General features: G+C 40.7%; 1 protein-coding gene and 1 long non-coding RNA gene across 7 annotated transcripts in view; both read right to left on the bottom strand.

Moving 5' to 3' along the window:
- The window catches only part of LOC306905808, a 66,301-nt gene extending 58,946 nt beyond the window's left edge, over positions 1–7,355 (bottom strand). Inside the window, exon 1 of the long non-coding RNA XR_013787775.1 lies at positions 6,854–7,355. This is a non-coding gene — a long non-coding RNA (uncharacterized lncRNA). The remainder of the gene's footprint in view (positions 1–6,853) is intronic.
- Positions 7,356–9,104: 1,749 nt separating this feature from the next.
- The window catches only part of slc39a11 (solute carrier family 39, member 11), a 122,169-nt gene continuing 118,977 nt past the window's right edge, over positions 9,105–12,296 (bottom strand). For 4 of the 6 annotated variants that reach the window (XM_079475941.1, XM_079475944.1, XM_079475942.1 and 1 more), the window contains exons 8-10: positions 11,073–11,171; positions 10,371–10,529; positions 9,105–10,284 (exon numbers count right to left, since the gene is read on the bottom strand). In XM_079475941.1, coding sequence (XP_079332067.1) covers positions 10,206–10,284; positions 10,371–10,529; positions 11,073–11,171 — 337 coding nt within the window. In that variant the 3' untranslated portion in view covers positions 9,105–10,205. The remainder of the gene's footprint in view (positions 10,285–10,370; positions 10,530–11,072; positions 11,172–12,296) is intronic. The other 2 variants (XM_079475945.1, XM_079475946.1) reach the window with 1 other exon arrangement.

Raw genomic sequence — 12,296 nt, 5'->3', positions numbered from 1 at the left:
AGAATCATCTTAATACGAATTGTGGTTCGTATTAAACCCCAAAATTTATTGGTGACTGAATTATTTTTGTTTTTTATGCTCTTAAGTGATTAAAAATGGAAAAAAATATGACACACTACAATAACAACGTAGTCTAGTGTGTCATCTGAGTGACGGTCCAACATCAGGTAATAATGCTACAAAACATTTGGAAATGTTATTTAAATAAACAGACAGCCTACTTACTGATTTTTCGGATTTTGGAAGGTGTAGGTTATGTGAAAAAAGTTTAAACTTGTCGTGAATACAAGACCCTTGTCTGTCGGCGGCCTCCCTCTACGTCACCTATAGCAGCAGCAGCGCGCCAGCGCCGCGTCAGGCACGGTGCTGGTGTGCAAAGATACAGAAAACACGACGCAGCCGCCACAGAGCTGACACGCAACAGAAACGCCACGCTCACGCCACTCAAACATGTGGCGCGCTTTATAGTCGCGCGATACAACGAATCGATAATGAAATTCGTTGCCAACATTTTTAATAATCGATTTTTATCGATTTTATCGATTCGTTGTTGCAGCCCTAGACAGATCCACGTGTTTTATGTGGAGAGAAACATATTATTGTCAATCAGAACATAATATGCGTTCTCTCCTGTCTCGTCATTTGGCCCCGCCCCTCTCGTTTCTAGTATGGCTTTCCTCCTGTGTCTTATTACCCATACCTGCCCATCGTTATCTCCTTTGTTAGTTTCCCTATATATATACCCATTTGTTTATTGTCTTGTTGCTCGTTGGTTGTATATGTTTCCCGCTCTGTAAATGTTTCCTTGCGTGTACCTGTACCTTGGCTCGTGTTCATGTTCCCTTGTAGTTTGAAGTCTTTACTTTCTGTTTTTGTATTGTGCCTCCGTTCAGTTTTCCCCCCATTGTGGGTGTATTATTTGTAATTTGCGGTTTTTATTTATTAAATCCTGTTTTACCCCGTATTGCTGCCTGCACTTGGGTTCTTCTCACCACCTGTTCCGTGACAGAACCAACGAGCCAAGGCTGAACCCAGCAGCAGCATGGACACTGGCCGGTCTAGCTTGGCCCGCCGCCTCTGCAGCCTTCGCCAGGGAAGTGAGACTGTGGATGATTATGTGGAGAGGTTCCTGGACATCGCAGGACAGGGCGTCTTCGGGGAGGAGGAGCTGGCGGTGCTGTTTAACACCGGTCTCAGAGAGCCACTCTCTCGATCGGAGATGAGGGCGATGAGGCCGTTGGAGTTCGACGCTGTGTGGGATGCCGCCACAGGTCGTTCGTGGTCCACGACCTCATCGAACTCCTTTGACTCATCTCCGCTGGTTGCGATACCAGAGAGTGGTCCTCTGCAGATCAGGAATGTGGGCATCGCCACGCACCACTCCCCAACCTCTGCGGCCTCTCCACAACCGCCCAGTCTCACTGGCAAGCGAGGGAGACGGGAATCCTGGGGGTCCTCGTTTGAGACCTCCAATCCCGAGCCGCTCATCCCATTCTCTTCATTCCTGCAGCCGGCCTCCAGGCGGGGGGCTCGGCTGAAGAAGAGGCAACGGAGGGCGGCTCGGAGGGCGGCTCGAAGGGTGGTCCCGTCGAGCCCGGTGGTCCCGTCAATCCCGGTGGTCCCGTCAAGTCCGGTGGTCCCGGTGGTCCCGTCAAGTCCGGTGGTCCCGTCAAGTCCGGTGGTCCCGGTGGTCCCGTCAAGTCCGGTGGTCCCGTCAAGTCCGGTGGTCCCGGTGGTCCCGTCAAGTCCGGTGGTCCCGGTGGCCTTTCAGCCGGCGTCTCAGCCTCAGCCGGCCTTCCTGCCGGCCTTCCAGTCGGTGTCTCAGCCGGCCTTCCAACCGGCCTTCCAGTCGGTGTCTCAGCCGGCCTTCCACCCGGCCTTCCAGCCGGTGTCTCAGCCGGCCTTCCAACCGGCCTTCCAACCGGCCTTCCAGCCGGTCTTCCAGCCGGCGTCTCAGCCCCAGCCGGCCTTCCAGCCGGCCTTCCAGCCGGCGTCTCAGCCCCAGCCGGCCTTTCAGCCGGTGTCACAGCAAGGGACTCCTAGAGCCTCTATGACTCCCCCTAAGACTGTTCCACCCCATCCATTCCCTTTTGGACTGCCCCCTAGTCACTCTTTGCCTCCACCCCCCCTCCCTTGTTTGTTATTTTTATTGTCTCACCCGAACCCTTTTGTTATTATTTCTTGTATGCCCCTAGTCATGTTTACAATGTTTTGTTGGTTTATGTCTGTTACCCAGTCTGTCTTGTCTTGTTAGTTGCTCCCTTGGTGAACGCCAGGAGTCGTTCATTAAGGGGGGGGGGGATTCTGTCATGATTCTGCCTTCTCTTGTCTTGATTTTCTGGTCTAGGGGCGGAGTCATGACAGATCCACGTGTTTTATGTGGAGAGAAACATATTATTGTCAATCAGAACATAATATGCGTTCTCTCCTGTCTCGTCATTTGGCCCCGCCCCTCTCGTTTCTAGTAACTAAGAAACTAAGAAAAACTGAAGAAGAATGATACAAAACCAACACGTTGAAACCAAGAACAGTAAGCTTAGAATCACATCCTTCTCTATACTGTTTGGTTGTTGTTCTTGTTGTCTTGATGTTTGCTCAGATTGTTTGCAATGGCGAAAACACTTCCTCAATCATTAATTTGCAGTGGGTCTGTAAATGATGCGACTCAACGCCGCCCTCTGATGGTCTGGTAGAGCACACTTACTCATTTGTATTGCGAATGTGTTGAACTCGGATGCCTTTGTGCGCGAGATGGACACGGACGCAGAAAGTCAAGTATGCCCGGCCCTTAAGGTGCACTCGGCTACCTGCCCGTTCTGTCGCGTACACATGCATAAAACAGTTATGCGGGAATGAAGACCTCTTATGCGGGAAGGAAGACCTCTACAGTGATCCACAGCCAGAAGATGTCAATCTATATTGGACATGTCAATACAACCATTTCAAATCGCACCTAAATAGTTTAAAGGGCCTTTATATGAATAAGAGCGTGATTATTTGATTATATTAGGTAACGTTTGAAAATTATGACAGAAAAGAGAGGTTGCGTTAATGACGTAAAATATTTTAAAGGCATTAATCTGAAAAAGAATTGCATGGCTTGACGTCAGTTTGAAGCCTGTTTATGCTCAGAAGCAATCATCAGTGGAGCCAGATGATGTGCAGCAGTGAACACGAAGTAGGGCGCAGAATCAAGGTCCCGCCCATATTGCCTGATGACTCAATCCTTAACAAATAAATAATATCAAATACCAAACCCTTTTTTATTTTCTTGTAACTAACTTAAAACAAACTTATAAAAAAACGAACACTTGGACATTTATCACCTTGATAAAAACTGCCAGCATTTTGGGCATCTTGGGCGTGACTTAAGATATCGCATCTCCCTGAGGCCAGGGTTGATCGATCTGAGAGTTCAGAGGTCCAAAGTCCAGACATTTACATTTACATTTATTCATTTGGCAGACGCTTTTATCCAAAGAGACTTACAAGTAGTTTTTTACAGTGGCACATTGCTTTAGAGCAATCAGGGGTAAGGTGCCTTGCTCAAGGGCACTTCAGTCATGACCAGATTCAAACCAGCAACCTTCTGATCACAAGACCAACGTTCTAACCACTAGGCTCATCACTATTAATTACCCATACAATGAGGCTTTGACTCAGAGTGGCAAGAGAAGTGCAGGTACGGAAGAAAAAGTGTAGGCTTACGCTATAAAAATTATTAAGCATAATAATTATTAATATTGAGATAAAAAAAGAGAAGTGTACCGGCCCACTTCAAGCACTGCCTTCAGCAAAGAAGCGTACAGTAAATGTGACAACATCTTTGTCATTGTCACCAATCATAGTGCTTTGAAATGAAGGGGGAGGGACGGAGTGAGCCGTTGTTTTGCAATCTGCAACCTCACCACTAAATGTTGCTAAAATCTCCATATTGCTTCTTTAATCCAACAGAGTGATTGGCTTCTTTAATCTAATATATTTCTTGGCGGAGAGATATTATTTTTATTAAAGTGATATTTTACCCCAAAAATTACAAGATTGCTCAGATTGTTCCAACCCTGTATGAATTTCTTTGTTCTGATGAACAAAAATGAAGATATTTGGAAAGGAAAATAAATACTATAAGAGTCACTGGGGTATGAGATCTGTTTGCTTGGTGATATTCTTACTAATATCTTTCTTTGTGTTTAGCAGAACAAAGACATTTATAAAGGTTTGGAAGAATCTTAGGGTGAGTAAATGAGGATTTACTCAGATTTTTCATTTTTGGGAGAACTATACCTTTAATATCATTAGATTTTATTTTAAAACCTTGCTACATATATTTAAAAAACTTTCATAAAAGCAATAAGACTTTATAAAAGCTAAGGCACATTGTTAGGCATGATGTGAAGCGTCAGGGCTCATTCCTTTATATATTGTAAAGCATTGCAAAAAAATTACATTCTTAACAATGCTTGTTACTTAGCATTCTGTCTTAACATCAATACCCAACATTCTTAAATCAAGACACATTTTCTTGACAAAAAAAGCCACCAAAGGTTTTTAGTCTTGTTTTATGAAAGAATATACGAATTAGAGAAGTTTATGTTTAAAACAAGCCAGAACATCATCCAGCTGGGTAAAACAAAAATGCTTAGTAAGAAATATTTATTTTTGCAATATTTTTGCAATTTGACCAGCCATTAAAAGAAATCACCACAGCCCTACATTCACAGTGTACATCCATGATATTCAGCAAAATAATCTTACTGGTGTAAAAAGGTTTGGTGTCTTTTTGTCTTCTTGTGAAAGTGACTTATTTGTCAGTTATGGTGAACCATACCTGAAATATGACCTCTGCATTTAACCCATCCAGAGAGTAGTGAACACACGCACAGCAAGTCAGCAGCGCCCAGGGAGCAAGTAGGGGTAAGGTGCCTTGCTCAAGGGCACCTCAGTCGTTACCTGCCGGCTTTGAGGATCGAACTAGCAACTTTGTGGTCACGAGTCCGACTCTCTAACCATTAGGCCACGACTGCCTAATTGTTAGATAGCATTACACAACAGTATAGTGTTTAATGCACATTTAAAGCAAGAATAATCTTACTGTTTTAGACTGGAAAAATGTCTGTTTAGACCATTAAATGCAGATGGTGAAAATCAAGAGGAGATCCCATATGTTATTTTAGATTGAAGTGTTTGGGTTGTCTTTGGTGTAAAAGTGGGTGGCATGAGGGGAGAATCTCTGAAGCACTAATCTATAATAAATGTATATAATGAAGCATTGCCAATTGTTCATGCTACATATATATGTGGACTCACTGCCAAGATGGTATTCAGTAGCTTTTTTCTGCGCTTTACATTGTGATTTAAAACGCTTCAATACACAGTCTGTTTGTAAAAGTGACAACATTCACAACGTTCATAAACTAACACTTAAATATTGGGAACATTTGTCCATTCACACTAAGAACGATCCTATTTCACATCTCCTGCTGTACAAGCCCATTGGCGAGGGAATAAAAGGAAACGTCACACTGCAAGCTGACTACCAGCAGATGTCGACAAAGCACTGTTAAAGGAACAACACAAATCTTATTGGTAAAAACCGCACAGTTTAAAGCAGCCAGCAGAGAACAGCAGAGATCAACAAAGCATCATTTTAATCTACATAGTCATTCAGATCCGCTGTCCCACACTTGAACTCTCACTTTACTCTCATCCATTTAGTAAGTCAGGTAGCCAGAAATCAAATTAAACTGCTGCCAGCCAATCCCTGTGCTGTATTTACAGTGACATGTTTTATTGTGCAAGCCGGTACTTTGTGTTTTTGAACACATACTGGCTGTGTAAAGATGCTTTCTTTATTCGTAGGCTCTATTGCCGCCACTGCTCAATACTGTATGAGCTCCTTATATAGACATGTATTTTCTTTAAGCCATCTTGGTTTTAAATGTATAGACATTTGTGAAGACAGAAGTCCCTGTACATGTATATGATCTCTTAGTCAGTAGTTTAAGGTCATAACATGTTGACCTCATCTGGCCTTTTTTTCTTAATTGTCATAATTAGTCAATTTTGGTTAGTGAAAGGTTGGAAGGGGCAAATACCCCAAACACCCCCCAAAATGTGCCATTTCAACATTAAAGGAGAAACAGACAATTCTCTTTCATACAAGGAAAGTGACTGGTGACCGAGGTCCAAAGTTAGTAATATTCTGCCAAACATCTATTTTATGTTACACAAAAAGTCTGGAAAAACACAAGGGTGATTGAGGATAGCAGAAATATCATTTGTGGGCGAATTATCTCTTTGAGTTATAGAAGCACAAGTAGCACATTGCCTTGACCGGACATGCTGAATCTTCGTTGCACAATTGACAAGACGACAGAAATGACATGATTCTAATGAAAAAACGAATTAAAAATCGTATTACAGTCACTGAGATATAACCCTTGAAATGTGACACATTCCTTGGTTTCTCTTTCATAAAATCGTATCGGCCAAAGCACACTGTCCTCATCAGACCTCATAAGGTAAGTGTACTTTCCCAAAGGTGACGCTATATCTGTCAAATATCATTTTTATATACAATTAGAAATTTCGACATTGATAGTGCAAATAGTCAACTTTGATCGGAATTGGAAGTCATTTGATGTATCGTGTGCAGTTTAACCTCTCCGGTGTGCAGGTGCACGCGACGTTACACCAAATGACTCCATTAAATATGCACATAACAATAGTTCAGCATTACAACTCCTTTAATGCACTTGATATGTTGAATGCACATTAAAAGTTGTATGCAAATCAAAAGTCTGTTCCTAGAATGCCTTTTGAAGTGCTTTATCGGGTTTATAATGATGCTTACCTTGGCAAAGCAGCGCTGTCCTCCTTCCTTACACTTCTTTACCCATTGTCCTTTTTGAAAACGAATGAATCGTGAACAGTATAAGGCGAACGTAAATACTTCCATAATGGCATTACACATCCGACAGGAGAGAGTGCTCAAGTATAATCCATTTACAACAGCCAACATCATCTTATCCCAAACAGTCTTTCACGTTTCCCTTTAGAAATTATGAATCTGCCGCTTGTTTAGAGTCCCCTAAATGCAACCTTTAAATGCCCTTTACAAGACAACATCACAAGAGTTACAATGTTATAAAGATCAAAAAGTCACACGCGAAAGCTGTTTAGTTGTTCATAAGTCAATAATCCAAAAACGCGCCAAGCTTTCCAACATGGACAAAATAAGACGTGGAAGTTAAAAGAAAGAAAAAAGCAGATTGTTCCCCTAATAGAGTAGATTTCTCCGCTGCGTCCAGTCAGCGAAGTTCAAGCCTGTGAAAGTTCTCAAACTCAACAAGTGCGCCCTTCATTCCACAGACATTCACACGAGCGCTCGCAACGGAACGTTGCACCATGGGATGTGTAGTCTGCACCAAGTTTTTGTGCAACGTATGTAACCGGGGATATTTGACATGATCGGTTGTTTTAAGCGCTGTAACTTAAATACAGGTGTAGAAACGGCTGATAAAGGTGCCCGTTTTCTCTAGCAATTTCATTAAATAAATTAGATTAAATTGGTCCGAAGCAAGATTTCAATGACAACATGTTTTTGTAATAACTCTAGTGTAAACAAGTTAACATGAAACATAATGTAAGCAATTTATTTTTAAATCTAAATGTGTAGAAAAAGTACTGAAAGCGTATGTTTTTGATTTGAAAGTGTCTGATTATTTACATTAGCAAAATATATATTTAGAGCTAGCCCTGTAAGTACAGGCCTACACATTTACAACACTGATACAATCAGGCCATTGTCTGTAAATCCAATAAATACAGCATATAAAGGTAAGTGCAAATGGTCAAGAGAAAAGACTTATTGAATAATACACGCTCACCCACGCACATACTTCTGGGTTGGTGAGCTTGTCCAAGTTGCATTACTGCGTGACCGGGAGGCAGGATAAAACACAAAGACATTGTATGTGAGTCTCCACACTCTCTCTCTATTTAACCCTAACACATTCCTTCACACATGCCATAACCACAACCACCCAGATTCACCACTTCAGTGGCAGAGACCACATGACTCCAGGGATTCAGCTTACTTTGCCAGGTTTTTGCCAAAAATAAAACAAAAAGGCGTCTTTCTTCATTATCTAGGTCAGTGATGGCAGTCAGAAGGCAACTGCAAAACTCATAAATATTTGTGTTTGATTTGTATTTAATAGAGAAATAAACTAATTGTCAGTCATTGATTTTATTTTGTAATTAAGTTGAAACTAATAATATTTTAAAACCGAAGAACACATTTTCCAAAACACTTCACACAGTTGTCTTTGTCACGCAGTTGTTTGTCTTGGGAGTTTTTTTCATTTTATAGATACATGCTTGTACTACATGCAAATAAATAAAGATTGCAAAAGTTATTCAAGAATTTCCTGCTTTAATATTCTTGCTGTTTCGCATTATGTTAAGTAAAAAAGAAAGTGAAACCTAGTAACACTCAAAACAAAAACAAATGTGTTTAGTTGTAGGCTTAATTAAGCTGCAGAAGCTGTTGGAACTACACATTTAATGTTTAGATATACCAAAAATATAGGAAAATTACCAATATAGTATACTCATTTTACAACTTGCAACCTCCAGCTAAACCTAACATAAACAAAGAAACTATCATTCAAAGTTCTCCTGAGTTACCATTCTGAACAGAAGAGCATTAACTGATAGATGAAGAGAATTTGAGTGCAAGCGCCCTCCTACTCAAAGCCTTTGATGGAATCTTTTAAGTAGGGATTTTAATGTGATGAAATATTGATTTCAGCATTTTCTCTTAAGACCCCAATCAAAAAGTGTAGTCTCATTTGGAGTTGGAATTGAATCCACTGCAGCTCACTGAAAATACTTTAAAAGGTCTTGTTACCATATTATAATGTGCGTCTCATAAAACTCGATCCCAACATGCTAAAATAGTTTAAAAATGAAATGTCTTTCATCATTTAGTAACCTTCATGTCACTCCAAACCTGTATTTTCTTGACCAAACAACATTGGCCCCTATTTATTTCCATTTTAAAGAGAGAACCACCGAGGAAAGAAACATGAGACTGCATGTAAATGATAAGATCATTTTTATTTTTGGGTATATTGTTCTCATATAGCTTATTAAAGATATTTAAGCTATATGAGAAAATTATATTTATATCAATTTTGCCAACTTGCTTTGTACATGAGTGCCTTAATAACAAAATAACATTGTTACACCGTGTTTACATCGGACGTGACCGGCGTGATGTAACATGACACATTGATTGTTTTAATGGGTTTGTCACGTCGCGCCAGATCCAGTGTGGACAACAATTTATAATGGTTTCTAGGGTTGTGTTGTGCCATGTCGCATCGCACCGATTGAGTACGGGTTACACACGATGTTACAGTCATCACCTGTTATTGGGTTACTTCAACATATTAAACTTATAGAAAATAGAAAAATAAATGTGTTTTTTTGTAAAAAAATCTATGTGCAGAAAGAAATGACAATCCACAACAATCTTTTCCGACCCCAAACATTAAATTCCACTCTTTGAATGAAATTCCAAAACAGGTAAACAAACAATCAACCAGACTTTTGTATTGCACATTTTATTATAGCAATTACAAAAAAAATTTTACACTCTCACAGAAAATGAAACTTTATTTGATCGATCAACTTGAAAAAGATGGAGAGAAGGATTTACCAGGTGATGAAAATCAGTTATTACAATGGCTGAACAATAATCGCTCGAACCTGTAGTGATTTGCAATTTCACAACTTTTCTTTTGTGCACAACAATTTCAAGAACATATGGTCCCTATATTACTGATATTAAGCTGGTGAGCTGCATTAACATGTCACCCATAGGCTACTGGTCTACACATGTAAACAAACACATACTACATAGAAACCATCCTACACCCATACAACCCTTAATCCTTTCATTCAAGTATTATTTTTTTCAAGTATCGTCGTTTTGCAATAAAATTTTTGCCCCATCTTCAAATCCTTGAATCAGATTTAAAACAAATAAAAATAACACAAATGTACATACAGTACAATTAGTAAAAAAATACTCCTGCAATTAAACCTATACACTAAGAAAAAAGGCTTCTTTGGTCGCTTTTGTCAGTGCAGTCACCTGACATTCTAGACGTTGTATATTTCAACCAATAGAAGGCTCATCCAAGTCCCACATCCAGTGACATCATCACGATGAAGCCAATAATGGATGTCCAGGAGGCCAGCTTACCATTCCCACTACAAGAAAACACACACAAATGAAGTCCATCTATACTGTACATGAGTCTGCAAACATTCCATAAAAAAAAGAATGATGTAATTACTTGACTTGCGCTTCAGGAATGATGTCATCGACCACTACATACACCATGGCTCCTGCGGCAAAGGCGAGAGCGTACGGTAGCAACGGCTCTGCCAGTACCACGGCAAATGCCCCTAACAACCCAGCTAAAGGTTCCACCATGCCACTCAGCTGTCCATACCTATGAGCAGTGACCACAAAGGCATGAAAGATTTTGCAAAACATTTAGAAAAATTCATGGATCAAGATAACATATTAAAGGTCCAGTGTGTAATTTTTGGGATGATCTATTGATAGAAATGCAATATAATATACATAGCTATGTCTTCAGAGTTGTATAAAGAGCTGACACAACGAAGCGTTATGTTTTTATTACCTTAGAATGAGCTATTTCTATCTACATACACCGCGGGTCCCCTTGCATGTAATTCGGCATGTTCTATTAGAATTTACAGATAGCAACTCTTAGTATTTTTGTTATTGCTTCTTTTCAGTATTGACTAAAATGTTAGCCCTGTACTTAGTTCACCACATTGCTTTTCCTTATCTGTAAAGGATAAGCAACGTTGTTTTAAACTCTGTCTTGCCGAATGTCGCTGATTGTCATAACGTGACAATAGATTCTGCCTAACTTTTGGAACAGCATTCAGATCAAGTCACACACTAAGTAGAATGTTTTAATATGCTATTTAGGTGAGCAGGACTTGCACGTGTCTGGACTCACCAGAAGGATCGCCATGTGGACACCCCAGAACCTCTCAAAGGAAGACTCACTGCAAGGCCTTCTGGGAAATTCTGAATGCCAATGCCTATAGCCAAGTTTCTGGAGGAAAAAAGACACAAGACACAAAATTGATTTAACATTGCATTGTGACAGCTTGTTCTGCTTGTAAAGTGGTTTTGACACCCAATAACCTCCAAAGCTCTCGGCTTGCCTAACTTCGCAAATGATCTCAGCGAGAGATTTAACAGTCAAGTGTGCCAGAGTGGAGAAATGACTGTTCACTAGACTCTTCTTTCCGTGACTCTTCTTTTGAATCAGAAGTGTAATATATGGGTGTGTCGGCAAAACACTATGCCATACCACAAAACTGAGGGAAAAATGGGTTTACGGATGGGCCATGAACTTGACTTGAATACACGCTGAAAACAAAGTATGTTATGTTTGGATTATTGTTTATGAAACTCTGTCAAACCAAGGCACGTCAAGCACAAACATTTGTGATGTTCTCCAAGACGATGACTGTACAATTGTGCTCTGCATAAAGCGTGACAATGAGTGTGTCAACAACCATTTCTCCGCTAAATGAGTGAGTAAAAACAACATTTCATTAACAGTAAGCGCTAGAGGATGATTTACATGTGTGCTCAAGAGGTCTGTGAAGGCAGCTGGGGGGTTTCTCTCCTGAGGCAGTCTGAGGGTAGTCTCAAAAGCAGGCTAGGCGGGCCAGAACTGATAAGCAGCTCATATGTGTTTGGCATACACTCCTCTGCATCGCCCAAGAACTTCCCGGAACCTCCCGGAGCCTGTACTCGACAAAGCAAGAAAAGCTGCTCTGTTTTGGGAAGACTGTTTTGACTCCCCCTTTTTACCACCCCCAACACTCTTTCCCTGCCTTCTTCAATCTCTCCTGCTGTACGACGCGATCGCTGGCATGCGCTCAAGGTACTGCCCCCAGAGAAGTCTGATTAATGACAGCTAGTCACGGAAAGTCTTACAGCACCAGTATACTGCTGGAGAGTTTGAGGGAGACTGAATGTGAGAACAAAGCAGAAAAGAACACATTTTTATTTAAACAAATACACTTTGTATTGATAAAACTTTAAATGAGTGTTAAGGAATGCTGTACAAAGTGATAAGTTCACCTAAAATTGTGTCGTCATTTACTCACCTTCTTGTCATTTCAAACCTGTATGACTTTTTTCTTCTGCAGAACACGGAGAAAAT

Source organism: Barbatula barbatula (assembly GCF_947034865.1).
Source record: "Barbatula barbatula genome assembly, chromosome: 16".
NCBI lineage: Eukaryota > Metazoa > Chordata > Actinopteri > Cypriniformes > Nemacheilidae > Barbatula > Barbatula barbatula.
Note: the sequence above shows the minus strand (reverse complement) of the source record. Positions and strands in the feature narration are given on the sequence as shown.